This window comes from Parasteatoda tepidariorum, chromosome 1 (assembly GCF_982258835.1).
Source record: "Parasteatoda tepidariorum strain Cologne lab strain chromosome 1, Ptep-v5.0, whole genome shotgun sequence".
Taxonomy (NCBI): domain Eukaryota; kingdom Metazoa; phylum Arthropoda; class Arachnida; order Araneae; family Theridiidae; genus Parasteatoda; species Parasteatoda tepidariorum.
Window position 1 is genome coordinate 47,749,916 of NC_141755.1, and position 19,930 is coordinate 47,769,845.

Sequence of the window (19,930 nt, forward strand, 5' to 3'; positions counted from 1 at the left end):
ATGATCCATGTAATTATTTTATAACAGTGCTTTTCTTATGCATGTTCGTACATACTGGTTGGACTATTGAAGGATGATTATAAGACTATAACTTTCTCGGCCTGTTTTATTCTAGTTTCAATCAAAATCCCTGTTTGGGGAAATTTTGTGTGGAAATAGGGATTGATTCAAATTTACTGATAAAACCAGGGACTTGATAGCTTAGCATGTCCTTTTAGAGGTTTGTTTCTTGGGCCGGAATAATGGAGGAGTTCATCACTGGTTAAGTGAGCGAAGAGCGACGTCTCTGACAAAGTTGCGCTCTATTTCAACTTTCAAGGAAGGCATCGCTGCCCTATTAAGGGGTGCCGGTAGGGTATATATGATAATGATAAAACTAAGCTCTTTTCGACGTACTTTTTTACAGTAGTTAATTGAGATTTTGTTTCAGTCTTTTTTTCTCACAGAATATTTACGTATACATGTTTAACTGATAATACATATCTTTGGCGAAAAAAAAATTTTAAAAAAATTATGAACTGAGAAAGTTTAAATTTTTCAAAAGTTTCAGCTTTATTGAGCAAAAGTGTTTCATAACTGAGTTAACGCTAAAACATCATCACATCATACAAGTGATATATTCTCATATAACCCCAAAAAATTTTAAAGCTTTGTCATAAGCAGTTTCTTAGAAAAAGTACAGTTTCTTAGAAAAGTGATATATGCCCTACCGACTCTCTTTGTAGATACTTAACTTGAATTTTAAGGATTAAATAGTTTGTTTAGTTTGGATCATAGTTTGATGTTTTCGAAGAAATTTCTAAATTTTGAGGCAATGCATCTCTCAGAAGACACCTTTCGATTTGAATATATATATATATATATATATATATATATATATAGAAACGTAGCGAAAATAAATAGAAGAAAAAAACAAAACTTTATAAGGATTTTGGAGCATGACCATTTGTCTATCTGACATTTAATTTACTGTTAAAATAATTAAAAGTAGTGATGGAAAAAAATTATTTTAATTCTTATTCATAAGAATATTAATACACTATCTTAGCTACCACTGGAAAAAATATATTCAGAAAGTATTGAAAACTTGCAGTAGAATTCTTATCAAAACTAAATCGCCAATTACCATTGTACCAGTAGTACATATTACCGTCCGGGATACACATGAATTAAGCGTCATCTGTGAAAGGTGATATTTTAATGTTTTCTTAAGCGAATTTCCCATTAATCTGTCTTCCATGGGCTGGGCTTTTTAGCATGCAGCTTATTTTATATTATTTCAGTTAATACGCATTTTTTATTACTTTCTATTTATTTTTTTTATCGTGTCCTTGGGCAATTAAATGGCCTCGTGTGCCTTCAAAACTGCATCCGCAAGCTCCAATACATCATTACTGTCACAAAGTTCTGTAGCCAGTGGCACCATACCGAGTTGTAAAACATATAGGGCAAGGGCTGGGCACTCGAGAATGTGATCCGGGGTAAAATCAATATTATCAATATTAATTGAGCATTAGTGTCATTATAATATGCAGATTTTTACGGTTACCCAAACCACTTTTCTCTTTATTTTTGCTTTTTAGAACAGAAGTTACTTTTTCTTACAATTTCAATTAATACATATTACCAGCATTAATTAAGCATCATTGTCGTAAATGATAGTTAGACGACTTCGTACGGTTCTTATAGGAAATAATTACCTGTACTCCATTTCTTTTTCTTTCTAGTACAGCTTATATCTATATATATATTTCTCTTACACGGCACCAAAAAAATGCCTCATTACAACTCCTCGAATGGCAGCGTTAAAAAATTGACCAATGATTGCTGCTAAAAATGTCAAATGGCAAATCTAGATGAGGTGGCACAACATATAGCGCCTTTAAAAACGGAAACAATAACCAGAGTGAGCATTATCAGGTTGTTCAATTCAGATTCATGCCCTAAAAACATGATAATATTTAATTTAAACTGGCTCAACATATAGCGCTTTTAAAAACGGAAACAATAACCAGAGTGAGCATTATCAGGTTGTTCAATTCAGATTCATGCCCTAAAAACCTATCAATTCAACAGCAGCCTTTAAAAGGCTGCTGTTGAATTGATATTTTTCTACTGGGAGCTTCCTAAACGCCAACTGCCTAAACGCTCCAAGATGCCAAATCTATAATTGTGTTTTCAAAGAAATTCTAAATGCTTAGTGTTAATTTCTTAGAGCTTTGCAGAAAAAAATGATTTTTGGAAAAAATTTAATTGAAACTTCTATTGGCAGTAGGCAAGGGGAACTGCCAAAATCATAACTCCCCGATTAGAAATGCAGCATGTCGACCTCCACGTGGTATTTCTCGGGTAATGCTAACAGCCATGCATTTTAATTTATTGTATGTAAAACATCCTTATTTTGTTCTAAAATGTTATGTACTTTATCACAAATGTTAATTAATATAGAAATTGATTTCAATAATGCTAAAAATCACCAAATATGATCACCAAAAAATATTTCATTTGGCGATAAAACAAATTTTTGTGTTCTTGAAAATGAAAGACTTTTTGAGGGTTATTATCTCACAAGGAAAAGTTAGGGTTTAAAGTTTATATTTTTAAATAATAATTTTTTTTTCTAAAACTTTCAGAATTTCTAGCATTAACTAGTTTATTATACACATTTAGTTAAATTTAGGTGAGTAACTGCAATATTTGATAATTTATTTTGCTAATATGTTTCTTATTTAGCTAATGTTTTGATTTTTTCACCATGTACAATCTAAATTGATAATATACTTTTTTAAAAGCCAATAAGAACATTGATAGAATTCTTCTACATAAGTACAATACTATGTCTTTGATGATAAAATACTATGTCTTTGATGATAATATACTATGTCTTTGAGCTAGAACATTGTGTTCATTGGCGAGCGAGCGCAGCGAGCCATGGTTCACGGCGTGAACCACATAGGATTGCGTAGCAATTCTCGGGGGTTGGCGAGCGTTAGCGAGCAGGGGGCGGAACCACCTAGTATATATATATTTCTCTTACACGGCGGCAAAAAAAAGCCTCATTACAACTCCCCGAAAGGCAACGTTAGAAAATCGACCAATGATTGCCGCCAAAAATGCCACATGCCAAATCTAGCTTAGGAGGCTCAACATATAGCGCTTTTAAAAACGGAAACTGAAATAACTGAATAACAGCAGCTGATAGCATTCTCACCCTATCAGCTGCGGCAATCTCATACTATTAAGCTAGGCAGGAGTGAATAGTCTTTGTCGATAGATCTCTATTTTAGTATTTTGTCGAAACCGCTTTTTTTTTTCACGAATTTATATATTACGAATTTAGTTAACGATTTTTGATTTATAATACGAATTTATTTCTTTTATTATTGTTATTAGTTATTCATTGAAATAGGAGTTTCAGTCGTGCTGTTACACTTTAAAATTTTATACTATAGCACATTTCTAATATGTTTACCGAATTACATGTCATGTATTTGAATTCAAATTTATTTTAATGACTTAGTATTTACTAAAAATAAGTAATTTTTTTTTACAAAAGAAGTTGTTATAATGGATTTGAATGATTGTTTTGAATTCTTAGAATTTTGTGCATGTGCAATGCACCTAAGTTAGTAGCGAGCAAAGCGAGCTTGGTTTGCGAAGCAAACCATATAAGATTGCGTAGCAATTTTCGGGGGTTGGCGAGCGTTAGCAAGCAGGGGGCGCAGACCACTAGTTTCTTTTATTTCAATATACATATAATGTCTTAATTAATTAAACATCATTGGCGTAATTCAAACTCATTAGTGTCGAGTTTTTATGCTTCCCCTAAAGGAATTAATACCATTTTCCCATTAATTTTAGCTTGTGAATACATAAATATTTTTTTTTCTATTTCATTACCGTTGATTTCAAATATGTATTTTTTTAGAAACACGTTTAAAAGAATTAATATAAATAAAATAAAATCGCATATCTTCAGACAAAGTATAAATTTGATGACGTAAACCACGCATGCTACCACGTAATGTTCATCGAATTCATCTGACATAGAGAATATAAAATTATTTAATATTTAAATAAGTGCAATAAACTATTTTTTGACCGAACAGAGCTATAAGCTTGCAATTATCACTGATGTTATCTTTAAAATATGTGAAAATTGAATCGTTAAATTTAAAACAATGGCTAACGCTTAACCAATCAGAAAATTTCATTTCGTTTTTCGCTCATCATGCAAGAACGATTTGTCGCAGAATGTTCTAATGTTGACAGTGACGTGCTTGAAACTATCTGTATGGCAAATTTCATCGCTTTCTGTCTGTTGGTTTAGGAGTCTATAAAGTACATACATACACACATTCATTTTTATATACATAGATTTTAAAAAAAGATTTACTTTATTAATTAATTTTGTATACATCTTCTTGTTTCGTGCTTGTTGATCGATAAACCGGTATTGTCGATTAATGCCGGTTAATAGATTTTTTTCACCCCGTGCAGAGAATGAATATTGAACTAGTCTGAAATCTTTTACCGGGTTACGGAAAAAATTGTAAACTGCCCACAACTTGCAACTCAGTAATGAAATTTTCTGTCTGCTGTACTGGTCAAATAATGTATTTATTTTACTAAAAATGTTCAGTATTAACAATTATAAAAAAGAAATTATAGATTTCGTTAACCAGCTTAAAACAGTGCTTTGAATTTACCATTAGTTGACAAAAATATACCTGTGCAAAATTTTAGAGCGAAAATATTAGCTTTGTAAGTAACTCAATTACTTTTGCTGCCTAGGCGGTACCGAAGTTTTGATTCAATTATGAAGGTATTAAGTTAAAATTCTAAAATTTCGAACACGTATAAAGAAAGGATAACAATTAAGTGCTATCGCAAGTCAATCAATAAAATCTACAATTTTTAGTCCGACTTCCACAATTTTTGACCCATTCAAAAGACGAAAGATATTAATTCAGAGTTACTCGTATAAGATGAATCATATTGTAGCACTGCCGCTGAAAGATTTAGACTTTTTTTGCCGTATTTTAATAAACATACTAAACTGGATTAACCAAATCATATCGATTCGTACGTGTGGCACGTTAGTCTTGCACGGCACCGTACTAGTCATTAGTCTTTTATACGCGTACTACATTAATCTATTTTCTCGTGAATCTTTTGAAAGTTGAAGTCAGATAACAAGAAGGATTGATCTAAGAGAGACATTTTCATACATAACCAAAGAGTGCAAACAGTACCCTTGTTTTGAAAAAAAAAGAAAAGGTTTTCATTTTATTGAAGAAAAAAAAATCACAATTAAGTTTCTATTTGGATTTTGGTTCTTCATCCGTTGGTACATACATATCTATACCAAACTTTTCAGACATAGCCATATCACAATCCTGAAATAAATAAAGCTTTTTCAGAAATAAAAATATACAATTGTGCTAATCTAAGTTATTAAACAATGAATATTTCCAAGTGGTTTATTTATTTATTTTTTTGTACTGTTGATGATCATTAGATTATCTCACAGAAATAAAAGGAAGAGTTTGCGCGAGTGTATATGTGTGTCTGTTTGTCCCTCTTCAAACTCTAGAACCATTTATGAAATGTTTATACATCGGGAAAACGGTGTTATTTTAATCCCTCGATCATTTCATTAAAATAGTTCAAAGGTTTCAATTATATTATTTGGCAGATACGTTTGAAAAATAGAATTTTGTAGCTGGTTTTCTCAAATGCCAGTGATATAAATTAAACTTCTGACAGTTCCGTTTTTTTAATTAATATTTTAACGATAATATCTGTGATTTCTGCAAATTTATATTTTCATTCAATCATCAAAAAGATTATTTCTTTTTCTAAATATTTAATTTTTTTTAAATTTCTATACCAGATAAACTCAATGATCAATGTGAACGTTGTAGCATAGATGGGTTAGGTCACCAAAATAGATTTCCTTAAGTTATCTTTGTGTTGCCATATAAGGCACTACATATTTTCTATCTTTTAAAATTTCATTAATTTTTTTAAATTTAATTTTTCTAATAATTCTTAATCTAATTTTAATTTAATTAAACCTATTATTTAATTTTTATCAGATTCTATAAAAAGCAAGCATAAATATGTATTCTCTTCCTCTTAACAAATAATGTAACGGCTAACATTTTTATATCAATACAAATGTGAAACTCATTAATTCAATCGAATAAAATCTATTGAATCGAATAAAATCTATTTACAATTCTTTATTTCTTATGTAACTTTATTTCTCTTACCACAGAAATGTTTCAGTTACAGCGTTATATTAATTCTCACGGTCTCTTTGTATATTAAGCTATAGCGCCAATTATTTCAAATTTAATATTAATTACGAGGCTTGGCTTTGTTTTTGGCTATTTTATCTTTCGATAAATTGCCAACTATGGATCTCTTCCCATGCTCCTACCAGTCCGTCGGGAACAATTCAATTACTTTCATTCAATTACTCCTAGATCCGACCATTAATGAATTTCTTCTAAAATTTTCATATTAGAAATATGCATCTCTTTTTCCCTATTAGAGAATACTTTTTATTTTGGCCATGATGTATCTAATAATAATATTACTAAAAATAAATCAAGAATCCTATTTTTGAAATGACTTTGCTCAATTTTTTGGAATTAATCTATATGTCGTAAGAAGCGCAATCTAAAACAAAACATTTCTACTTTGGACAAAATCTTCGCGAAAAAGTAATGAACTTACCTCCATTATATAAACTGGTATGACTCCCATCAAATAGCTTAAATAACTAAATTATACCAAACTTCCATCAAATTCTTATCGTTTTTTCGTAATTTTGAATTTAAAATGCGTTAAGATAAGGCGAAATTTAAAATTTTACGGTATTTTAAATTCAACGAAATTATGTACTGAAAAACATTATTAACGAAGAAATTCGTTAAGGATAAATGTAAAAAATTACCATGCCTTTATTTAACCTAATTATGCTTAATTAATTTTGGTAATAGATACTCCTTAAAATAAAAAATAAGCTATGCTCTATAAATCAAATTTAATAGAGAAATGTACTTTTTCATTTAGAGAAATCTTAAAAAATCGTAAACTACTATTGACATCAATGATGAATAATTGATTTTGGTAATAGGCACTACTGATATTTGGCAATCGGTGCAGTTTTTGCTAGGTACCAAATATTCTAATACAGGTAAAAAGCTAATATATTGGTATATTGAATATCTATTAGAACTGCACTAAATCTGTGCAATTCTAATATAGATAATGTGGAAATAAGTTTCTTTTGACCCCCCAGAAGGATGAGTACCAAAAAAAATTGTTGATTGGCGTAATTGGGACAATCATGAATTGGACTTCACCAACAGTATTATACTAAACGGCACTAAATCAAACTAATGGTTTATTTAATGGGAAGAACTACTAAACAAGTGTTTTACTTAACTGAATAACGTAAAGTCTCCAGAAGTGGTAACAAGTAAATAAAAAAATATGAATATATTAAATAAGAAATAATCACATTATATTAATGGACAACAGCATTATATCAAATGACACTAAATCAAAGTAATTTTTTATTTGATGTGATGAAGTACTAAAAACATGTTCACTTAAATGAATAACGTAAAGCTACCAGGAGTGACAACAAGTGAAAAAAGAAAATTGAATATAGTAAATAAGAAAAATAGAGTTATTTTAACTTGATAAATTCTATTCGTATATGTTATCCAGTTTCGTGCTTTATTTCGAAGTGCTGTACAGCAGTGTTCCCCAATCTTTTTATCACTGCGGGCCTGTCAGCGTTTGATTATTTTACCGCGGCCCGCTGGGGGGGACGTTGATCGTTTATATTTTAGATTATTTTGATTTATTAATTTTAATTTAATTGTATTTAAACATGCCTTCAAAATAAAATACAGCTACATCAAAAAAATAAATATAAAGTGATTTAACATTTCAACTTACTAGAACGTTAAATCAATGAGAACCCTGAGCATGTTTCTTTGCCCTGAGATGGTTCCATCTGGGGGTAATTGGGGACAATGATGCATTACAAACATTAAAAAAATTATGTCACTACCTTCGGGTGTCCCTTTTTTAAAAAAAAAAGTTTTAATGTAACACAGATATTTTTAATTTGGGGTGTAAACCTAGAAATTTAAATTTAGTTTCAATGAAATGGGCGGCCCGGTACTATTTGATCCGCGGACCGGTACCGGTCCGCGGACCAGGGGTTGGGGAACACTGCTGTACAGGACTCATTAATTACAATTTTTTTTTAATCCTTACTAAGAATGGGCATTCAACTAGTTTTAGTCGTAACTAAAAAAAATTCAATTCCAAATATATCACAAAAATTCAATTCAAAATATATCAAAAATTCAAGTTCAATTCCAAATACATATAAAAAACATTGCACAAGCACTTTTTAAGAATATGAAAATTTTAAGCTTCACTTGCGTTGACTCAATTTCGATTTTTTTTCTAAACATTCATTTTTTTTAAACGAAAGTCTTTTAGAGAGAGATAATGTAATTTTCACAGCATATTATTAAAGACAAACAGTTTATCTAGTACTTAAATAACACAATAAAACTTAAAAACTACATTTTCTCAATGAAACAAAAATAACTTTTCAACACTTAAATATTGCGTATGTACGACAGAAATACTTAGCATTCTTTTCTAAATTCAAATGTTTGAAAAATCAACTTTTTTTTACCATCACAGACTGTGTTTTTAATTCAAACAAATACTTACAAATGAGTCAGATCTCTCAGTCTGAAAGAAAACATTAAATATAAGAAATTATTCAGAATATTTTTATTATATAAAAAAATATAGAGAAAACGATCTGAAAGTTTTCTTATAAAAATCGCTTTATACTATAACTTTCTTAACACAATAAATGCAAAATTATATTGAAAAATTAAGCTTAACATGTGTGCTTATTTTCACTTTTTATATTTTAAATAAGCATACTGAATTTCATTCAGATTTCGGATCGATGTTTTAAATTTTTTTATGAATTCAAAACAAATAATGAGATAACAATTTGCAACGATACAGATGGCCGTAGTATCACGTACAAAATGTATAAATGGCTAAAATATGTATAAATGGATAAAAGAAATTATAAATAATAACGATAATAGTAATATTTATAAATAATAATGATAATAATAATGTGCTTGAGTATTAATAATATGTATAAATGTATATAATAAGTGTATACATAACAGTATAAATAACTGTACATAATAAATGTGTAAATGTACGTATATATGAACTGACTGGACATATATTTGTGTGAGTTATTCATCTGAGAATGTTACTGATGTAATTATGACCGCATCAAGAGGAGAACTTAGAACGTGGAATGGTGGTTGGAGGTAGATGCACGGAACATTCCATTCCGGAATTTGTGAGGAAATTCAACATTCCGAGATCTTCAGTGTCATGGGTGTGCCGAGAATATCTAATTTCAAGCATAACCTCCTACCATAAGCAACGTAGTGGCTGACCGCTGCGTGAATGCATGTATGGGCGGCTATTTCATAGCATAGGGTGGATCCTCCAATAGGTGGATTTATTTAATCATTGACGGGGAATGGTCTTAATCAGCTACTTAGAAACCACTTGCAGCCATTCATGGATTTTGTGAAAGCAAACATCGATGGAATTTTTATGAATGACAATGCGCCATTTCAGCAGGCCGCATTTGTTCGTGGCTGATTTGAGGGGTTACAGTACCTTTGCAACAATTTTTTTAAATAAAGGTATAATCATTCATTTTGAGGATCCTTTACATGCTTACTTAACTTATAATCAATAATTTATCTTCAAAAAACAATTAAACTGTTTAAATTTTTTAAAATTTTAAAAAAAGTTCAAAAAGTTCAAAATTTTTAAATCCGTAAGGCTTTTTTATTTGAACTTATTTTCAAAAAATTTTTCTTTCTTAGTGCTTACAATATTCTTCTTAACAATTTTGTACATTCATTTATTGATATATTAATTAGAGTATTTTTTATTAAATATTTTGTAAAAATGTAGAAAAAAAAGGGTAAAAATTCCTGTTAGGTATATATAACATGCTGTAAAAATTGTAATACCTTATAAAATGCTTATTCCATGCACAGTTTAATTAAGTGTATTATACTTAAGATAAAAAAGTTTACTTCAAAGCTTTATCTTAAATAGAAAAAATTCCTTAAGGATTTAATCAAGATCGAAACACAAAATTATCATTTATGAGAAAAAGCCCTTTAAAGTTTGTCTGCAGAGCAAGATTCTGTATTAAGACAATCTAAAATCATTTATAACTTTTTCAAAAATGTAGATAGAGACATGATTTTTTTTAGTACATTTGAAATAGCTTGAAGTTTTATTATAAGCAATAAAAAAAATTGGTATTTTTGTCATTTTTTGGGTACTGTGACCCCTTGAATAACACTCTGGACGATTCCCCACTAGTAGGGTTTTTCCACTAGTGAGGAATGGTCTAGAATAGCATAGCTTTACCCCACTAGTGGGGTAATACCGGGTACATATGTTTATTCTATGGGAAATTTAAAAATAGTAGAATTTCAATGAAAAAGTAGAAGACATTTCTATTTTATGAAACAATTTAAGTGTGTTGTAGTAAAGGCCGAACTTAAGAGAGAGAGAGTGCAAAAAGAGGGACAACTTTCCCAGGGACTGGGACCGCTGAGGGATCCCTTTCAAAAAATATAGTGTTTATTAATGTTTGTTTTTAAAAAAGAAGTTCAGGTTTTTTTCATATCTGTTTAAAAACTACAATTTATTTAAAGAGTCTTCAAAAATTCTACCAAATGTGAAAATAAGGCTTTCTGTGCTTTAAGGATGGATGCTGTTCATGATATACGCAATGAATTTTGTCCAGGGAACTATCCAGCGCCCATAAAACTGTTGCTCAATCATGGACATAGATATCTTCTTCCACTGCATTGCAGCTTTCGTTCCCCCAGAATAAGCACACATCAAGGGGAGGGGGGCACCATGTCGTGTAGTACCCAATTTCACCCCTCGAGCTTAAACTATCTAAACGAAACAGAACAGGGTTACTTATCGGGCTGAATTCTTATTGTTTGTTAGGGTATGAACAATTAATAAACGTATAAAAGCCGTATAATAAGCTGGAATAAGCATCACAGTTATAAAAATAGTTTTGACAGCTGTCTTTTAGCTTAAAATATGAGAACATTAAAGAATTGACATAGCGAATCAGACTTATCTACACAGATGCCGCGAGTCAATAAGCAATACGCCTTCTTGACTGGTAAAGAGAATTTATCTGCTCGAAACACAGAAGTAATTTCACCAAAACCAAAATTTCTCCTCTTTCCCCCGTATATTTAAATATAGAGAAAGATTTGTCTTGAATAGACATAAATGTCGGTTACACTTTAGGCGGTACAAATACCGATAATGTAAATGTAGACTTAAAAATTAAAACGATTTATATTTCAAACTGAGCAAACAAATATTTAATAAAACCGATTTGTCTTGAATAGATATAAATGTCAGTTACAGTTTAGGCACTGCGGCAGTACAAATACTGATAATGTAAAGGTAAACTTAAAAATCAAAACGATTTTTATTTTAAATTGAGCAAATAAATACTAAATAAAACCAATTAGAAATTCTTTTAACATTAACTTATTTTTTAAACCAAGCGAATTTAAGGCAGAGGGTAAAGTTCCTGTTTTACACTGGCGCCATCTATGACCAAGAATACGACTTCAGCAGCACACACGTCATAACCTTTTTAAAGGGAGGACCCATTCATACATCCATTCATCCATCCACAGATCGTAATTTTGACTTGAGCCAGAGAACGTTCAATCTCCAAATCAGTACCTCCAAAGGTATGATTTGTTATGGAAACATGGAGGATTTTATGACCCATCAGATTTAAGGTGCACCAGTTACCATTTACTTCGCGGGGAGTCTTCGGCAGGCGGAGATCAAACTCACGACCTTTTAAACTTGAGTCAAATGCCCAACCAACCAGGCTATTCCGACCCACGTTTGTCGTATACATAGGTAATTGTTCGTGTCCCATTACTTTATGCAGCTCCAAAATACTTACTTAAAAATCATTTTGTGAAAGTTTTGTAATTTTTTCAAGTTATAAATATCTTCAAATGTCAAAAATTATCATCAATATATATCTGTGAAATAAATAATTAGATTTAAACCATCATGTTGTTTCTCATAGGATGTTAGAAAAAAATTATTAGTTCATTTAAATTTATTAACTCCTCTATATTTTTCAGATTTGCTAGATCAACTTAAAATTTAAATCAATTTAGTTTTTAGGTTTACACTTGCAATGTTTAATTTTGCTATTTTTTAAATTTTAATTTTGAAAGCATTTAATCCTTTTTAAGAATTTTTGAATGAATAATCACGCATTTATATATAATTAATGGCATTTATCTAAAAAGTACTTTAGTCCGTTATATTATGTAGGTAAAGATAATCTGATATTAAGCGTAATTAGCTTTGCACCGCATAAAGCTAATCAGAACGGTATATTAAATTATTTTCAAAATTTGATAGAACTTAATTTAAGCTTTACACATATAATACTTACATTCTGCAATATGTCTTCGTGTTCTCCAAAGCATTTAAGAAGCTAAAAATGTAATAAATAAAAGTGTAATAATAAATGTAATAATAAATGTAATAAAAATAATAGAAAGTTTTATTCCAACAATACAAAGTAAATTGCAAATTATGCAAATAATATTGTTGCTGAAGTTTTTAAAGACTAAATTTAGAAGATTATGACGTAGCTGGTAGATACTGAGGAATGCTTATATTAAGAGTAAATTATTTTTGATTTTATTTTCACATTGATAAAAATTTTATTAAACAGTATTAATAAATTTGGTAAAAAGGAAAGAGTTTCGTAGAAAGAATTTCAGTAAAATAAGAGTAATTGCAAATATTTTACTTTAGTATGAAAAAAAAAGATAATTCAGTTTCCCTTTTTATGCCTACCTGAATTCTTGCATATTTCTAATTTTATAAATATTAAATATGTAATTTTGTTTAATTCTTAATAGCAAATGAAACTACATGGAATTAACAAGGGTAGTTAAGAAGGTAGTTTTCCGGGTAGTTAAAGAAGTAGTTAGCTTAATTGACAGCAATGCGATAAAACATTTTTCAACCAAACTAGGAGTCTCAAGTTTAAATATGTTGTTTATTAAAGTATAAAAATATATTCGGAAAAATTTATTGATGTTTGGTAATTAGCTTTATAGAGTGTAATGTTGAACGTTCCACTTGCACCAATTATGGTCATGTGCTCAGCGCAGCATAGCCGAATCCGGCTCGTGAGACTTTAACAAATTACAAAAGAAATACAGGGTTCCCTTTTTTGAATATAGGAATTTTGTTAGAAGCATTATTCCTAATACAACGCATGATTAGCTAACTTGGTTAGAAAACGCAACATGAAAGTTACAGTATTTAATACCTACTCAATTACGACTGAGAATCGAGTAAGGAAACCAGCTTGACAAACGAAAAAGCAAACATTTGAACCATCCCGTTATACACTGCAAATTGTTTTCAATAAGAGATAAAATAATATTGGTAAACTTCTGAATATGCAAGAAGTTTTATTAAAAATTTAATATTTCAACTGTTCTAAAAAATCATCCGATTTCGGGACGAAATAATTTTGAAAATAATACATCTTAAATGTTGTTGAAGTTTTATGCGTGGAAATAAGGATGAATATTTTATCAAAGTTGAATATTTCTTTTTGTTTTATCTCTACAAAAGAAAAATCACCTCTGAAAATGTAGTTGTTTGGTCTTGACACGCCTCTTGGAAAAAGGAAAAAGGTTCTTCTAGTCCTGGAATGGCTCTAGTATAACAACCACGTACAACATCTTGGATCTAAAAATGAAATTATTTTTAATATTAGTTTTAAAGAAAATTAATGAATGAAACTGAGGATTAATTTTCAGGCATCAAATGCATTTAAATAAATGTAAAAAACTTAAAATTCTTTATCATACATTATTTCTAGAAGCTTTAAGCTGAAAGTAAAATTATAGTTAACATTATCTGCTAATCAATGAAAATATTTGTTTAGAAAAGCAGTAAATGAAATTATTAATGTAAGAAATCAATAAAATTATTAAAATCTGGCTTGATTTATAAAGTATGATACTAACTGTTAGCTGCGAAACTCTTAACGTTTTCTTGTGAGAAAATCTTTACCACCTAATACGGTAAAACAACAAGAATATTATCAGCACCAACTAGGTTCTTAACCAATGATAATCAATTCTATGTTCTTCGATAGCTGGAAGCTAACCCATGTGATAAGGATATATGCGAAAATATTTGCTGGATAAAATTTTTTTTATTGATAATTAAATAAAAAGAAATTTAGAATTTTATTTCTGGAAATAGTGATAAATAATTTTTGAACCAGAATCGAAAACTAAAAATAGAATAAATATTATGCATCGAAAGCCTGTTACGTAGTGCTTAGAAGTAGTTTAAATTCATTTAATGTTCAAAAGATGCTTTAAAAATAATTGTTCAAGCTAAATATGACTTTTCAGAAACATGTTTGGATACTTATTGATTAATATGATAATGTTTTTGATTTATAGAACTGTACATAAAATAACTACAACTGATTTAACCAATACTTTATTTTTCCATCACTTGAAAAAAAAATTTTTTTTAATAGTTTTCAATTCCAACATAAAATTTTTAGGATGTTTTGCAAAAGTTACAATAAAAACAAAATAAATCACTCACATTTTCCGGGTTTAATGAAAAACATTCATTAAGCTCTGGCTTCATACTTTCACCATGTTCTTCCAGTTTCACTAAAATTATTTAAACAAAATAATTTAATTGTGCCACAACCACTATATTTGTATAATAAAAGCTGAAAGATTGTAAAATAGGCATTAGAGAAAATTTCTTTAACAAACACAAGGTCGGTTTCTATTTCTGAGGCATGAAAAACCTCAAAATCATTAACCTTCGAGTTCAAGTAGTAGAATGACTTAGCGAACGATATAGAATAGTTAGGAGCCAGATATTTCTAAACATGCTTCGATTTATATTTCTTGGCGAATTTATTCTAATTCATTATTTTCATAATTATTTAATAAATAATATAATAGGAATTTTATATATACTGCTTCTACCTTTAATTGTTTGTTTATAAATTTCCTAGATAAATAAGAAATTATTAAAAAAAAATTTGTTGCTTATTTTTAATAGCGATTTTTCACATAATTATATTCATGTTTAGGATTTAATCAAACTTTTGTTTTTAAAAATTAAAATAATAAAAAGTTTTAAGTTTTCAGTTAAGAAGCATTAACTTTGCAACTAATTACTACGCTTTAACTTTTTGAATTGCTTTTTCTTTGAAATGTTAGGAGAGTTGTTTGACCCCTCTAATGTTTGTTACAGTAAATAAAAGTCTTTGGTGCTATACTTCGGGCAAGGAACTGATGTTGAAACACTTAAACAATCAGAGAGAAAAAATGTAATCAGAATTCTTTATTATTCTTAAAAGATGGGGGAGGGGGTGTTAAATTACAATTTTGCAATATATTTTTTTTTATTTGCTTTCTTAAAGCCCACTTATTACTACAAGTATTGTTAGCTTTTAAGTATTGTACATCAATACTTCCTCGAAATCCAAAATCAATTCACGCAATAATTAAAAAATAAATAAACATTTCCCCTATTAAAAGATATACAACTTGTCATTGAGTTTAGTATTTATATATATATATATATATATATATATATATATATATATATATATATATATATATATATATATATATATATATATATATATATATATATATATATATATATATATATATAGATAGATAGATAGATAGATATATAGATATAGATATAGATATATATATATATATGTTATCATTATTATTTCTTTTTATTATAATTTTTACCACAAAAGCTTTGCATGGATTTCATTACTGCTTCCATATTTATTTCTTCGGCACTCGCAATTAGGATGTAGGAGCATAGAATAGTCCAGAAAAACATTATGTCCTATTTTATACTTTTGAAACTAAAATAAAAATCAATTAGTGAAAAAAAGCAAATTATAATTTGCAAAATGAATCTGTAAATTCATGTATTGCAGAAAAATTGCTTTTAAGAAACAGTTGACTAAAATTTATAATTTCTGCATAATTTGTTGATAGGGAAAAATTCCATCAATTTCAAATAATTGAATTAAAGAGTAGTAAATCAGTATTTAGAGAAAGCAGCCCAGAACAGGAATTGTTCCCTTGACTTTGAAAATAAAAAAATTCGCTTAAGGTTGTGAATTGAATATAAAAACTCCTGCTTCCTAAAGTTTTTTAAGTTGTTATATATTTCAGAAACGTAGCAATTTAAAACAAAAAGAGATCAATTGCCTACTAAAAATAATCTTTAATAATTTTCTTTAAAAAAAAATCTGAAGTTATTCAGCCTTTCATAACACCTAATAATAAAGCGTAGAATTTTAATTATATACAGATTTGAATTTTTGGAAAATCTTGGAAATGGATTTGAATTTTTTTTTTGCAAATTGTAGGTTAAAAAGGCTGAAGAAACTAGGTCAATTGCCTTCAAAAGAAGTAAGCTAAAGTAACAGCTGCTGTAACAAACAAAAAAATGCTAAAGCAATGCGCAAAAATGGTAGGATTATGCAAAAGTTTAGACTTTCAGAAGCACTAAGAAATGTGCATTAAATCAAGAATATATTTTTAATAATACAACTGATGTTCATATGCAGGCTATGAATTCATAGCATATGTTCCTACGCTATGAATTGACTGTCTGAAACAGGCTGCAGTGCTGAAGACAAAGAACGTGAAACCGAATATAAAATGTTCTTATTTTTACTAATAAAACTCTAATCTACTTTTTGGATGAATTATACAATATTATTTATGCAATATTATTTATGCCTATAATGTGATACTGAGACCTTTTACTTTTTAACTAAAAGCCTCCGCCACCTGCCTCGGTAATGATCGCCAACTCCTGGAACTACTTCCTCAGTCCCTTTGCTTCTTTCGCTCATTGGATATATTACCTTCGTTCATTTTTTTATACTTTTTTGAAGACTAAAATTCAGAATAAATAACTCATAAAATTTCCTCTGTACGAAGTTCTAAATTCATAATTGGTTTCTCTGTACATAATTCTAAATATGTTGCTTTCAATATTAATTTGAAGTTAAAAAAATTTAAGGATTTTTCTTAAGTTTACCGTGTTTTTTATTGGTGATTCTAAAGCTGGACTTTTCATTAATGATTTAATGTTCAGAAGTACAACAGGTAAAAGTCTTTTATAATAAAGTTCTAGAATGCTTAAAAACTAAAGAAAGTAGCGAGAAAAATGAGTATAATCATAAGAAAGGGTTAAAATTATAACTGTATTTAGCAGTTCAAGTAAAACTTTAAGTTGGAATCAATATCAACAATTAAAATATCTCCGAAGTAGTTCTTAACCTTTAAATTTTATTTTTCCTATTAAATGATTTATAAATTTCGGTATTCTGACACACAATAGCTTCAATTCTCAAGTGTAATATGGAGTAGTAAAATGTATAAAAAAAGTGGCTAATGTAGTAATAAAGTGAATGAAAATTGAGCATAATTTTTGCTTAATAATAACTGAAAGAGAACATTCGTATTGCATCCACATGCACTCACGCAAAAAATTAGCCAATAGCATTTTCAAACTAGCCTGACAGCTCTCCGTTGTTACAGACGCATGTTATACTTGAACCAATCAAATTCGAAGAGACATTGCGTTTCTTCTCGGCCTCATATTTGTGTTAAAGCATGAAAAGAAATTTCCTCAATTTTATTTGCTTTATTCTAGATTTTATAACGCATAATATAGGTTTTGTATAATATAGGTTTACATAGTAAATTTTCGGAAAAGCATCGTACTTCCGCAATGATTATTCACTGAGAAACTCAGAGGAAACTGAATTTCCTCGACGAATTTAGGAAATTAGTTTCAGAACGAACAATAGTTAAATCATTGATAAAAATTAAAATAAAGATTTTGATATATTTCAATTAAAAGTAACAAATACGTACCTCTGTGAAAATATATTACTACTTTTATTAGTTTGAATTTTTTCTGGGATAGGTTTCTCCGTTTTGAGAGAGACTTATATGGGGAAATAGTTTCACGAAAATTTCAGTTAAATATCTGGCAATAATAATATTTCATTTTGGAATTTTTTTTATTTTCTTATTCACCTGACAAAGAAAAAAACAGACAAACAAATGCGTGCTATGTGGAATAAAAGATTTAAAGTTTGATTCTGATATGAAGAAGGAAGTCGAACAGATTGAAGAGAGATAAACAAATTTCATGTTTTGTTTGGAAAAAAACTTTCAAACAATCCATACAATGACTTCTGTTTTTTAATACTGAATTCTGTGCATTATTCAGAGAAGATGTTTACGTCAATAAAGCATGTCATCTATTTCACAACCAATACCTTCAAAGAATATTTTTCATCAAATAATATACCTTCAAATAATATATAGTGGGAAAATCCATGATACATGTAATTATTTTATAATAGCGCTTTTTTTCCTATGCCTGTTCGTACATTCTGGTTGAACACTTGAATAATGATTATAAGACTGACTTAACTTTCTCGGCCTGCTCTATTGTAGTTTCATTCAAAATCTCTATTCGAGATAATTTTGTTAGAAATAGTGATTGATTCAAATTTACTGATAAAACCTAGGACTTGGCAGTTAAGCTCGTCCTTTTAGAGGTTGGTTTCCAGGACCAGATAATGGAGGAGTCCAATGTGGCACAAGCACGATTTAGTCTCCAATAACTTGTCTAGCACACGGTTCAGTGAGCAAAAAACGATATCTTTGCCCTCTCAAGGAGTGTTGGTAGGGCATATATCAATAATGCTAAAACTGTCATTTTTCGACTTAGTTTTTCACAGCAGCTAATCCAGATATTGTTTCAGTTTTTTTCACAGAATATTTACATATACATGTTTACACTGTGATAACTGATAATACATATCTTTGTCAAAAAATAGATTTAAAAATTAAGAGCTGCGAACACTTAAATTTTTCAAAAGTTTCAGCATTTATGAGCAAAAAATCTTTTATTACTCAGTTAACGCTAAGACATTATCATGGCGTACAGCTGATATATTCTCAAATAACCGCAAAAAAAATTAAGTGATATATATCGTAAGCAGTTTCTTAGAAAGGGTACGTAGGAAAAGGTCAGTTTTTTAACATCATTGATATATGCCTTACCGACCCCCCCCCCCTAATAGATAACTTGAATTTTAAGGATTAAATGGAAGTTTTCAGTACAGGGGTATTTCCTGACCCAATTATAATGCTGTTTAGTGCGGTTTATATTTTGATGTTCTCGAAGAAATATCTAAATTTTGAGGCAATACATCTCACAGAAGAAGCCTTTTGACTTGAATATATATATGTATGTAATATATATGTGTATGTAATATATATATATATATATATATATATATATATATATAAACGACGATGTACTGGTTCTCGCCCGCGAATTACTATTACTGCCTACATAAGTATCGAGTACTAATTTTTAAGGATTCTCTTAGAGTATAGAAGCTCTCTTTTTATTAATGACATTCTAACTAAGTAAAAAAAAACTCCGTGAAAATAATCATATATAATTTATAGTATCAGGTCTAACTTAATAACTTAAAGAATGCTCCATCTGAAAGGTTTCATAACGATTTACAGAGATTATCAATTTACAATAAATGCAAAGTGCTTCGTATTCCTTTCTTTTAATATATTCTTTTAAAATTTAT

General features: G+C 29.1%; 2 protein-coding genes across 4 annotated transcripts in view; both read right to left on the reverse strand.

The window, feature by feature from the left end:
- Positions 1-19,930, reverse strand: part of LOC107442336 (uncharacterized) — a 115,290-nt gene that overhangs the window by 28,811 nt on the left and 66,549 nt on the right. The window lies entirely within an intron of this gene.
- On the reverse strand, positions 5,261-18,312 carry LOC107442348 (uncharacterized). 2 transcript variants are annotated; one of them, XM_016055899.4, is made up of 7 exons: positions 18,180-18,312; positions 16,023-16,144; positions 14,839-14,909; positions 13,852-13,959; positions 12,641-12,682; positions 8,779-8,799; positions 5,261-5,399 (listed from the first exon to the last, which is right to left on the reverse strand). In XM_016055899.4, exons 2-7 carry the CDS (start codon positions 16,117-16,119, stop codon positions 5,322-5,324), a joined length of 417 nt encoding a protein of 138 aa, XP_015911385.1. In that variant the 5' UTR covers positions 16,120-16,144; positions 18,180-18,312; the 3' UTR covers positions 5,261-5,321. The 2 variants fall into 2 exon arrangements, with proteins under 2 accessions (XP_015911385.1, XP_071036612.1); XM_071180511.2 differs by lacking the exon at positions 12,641-12,682.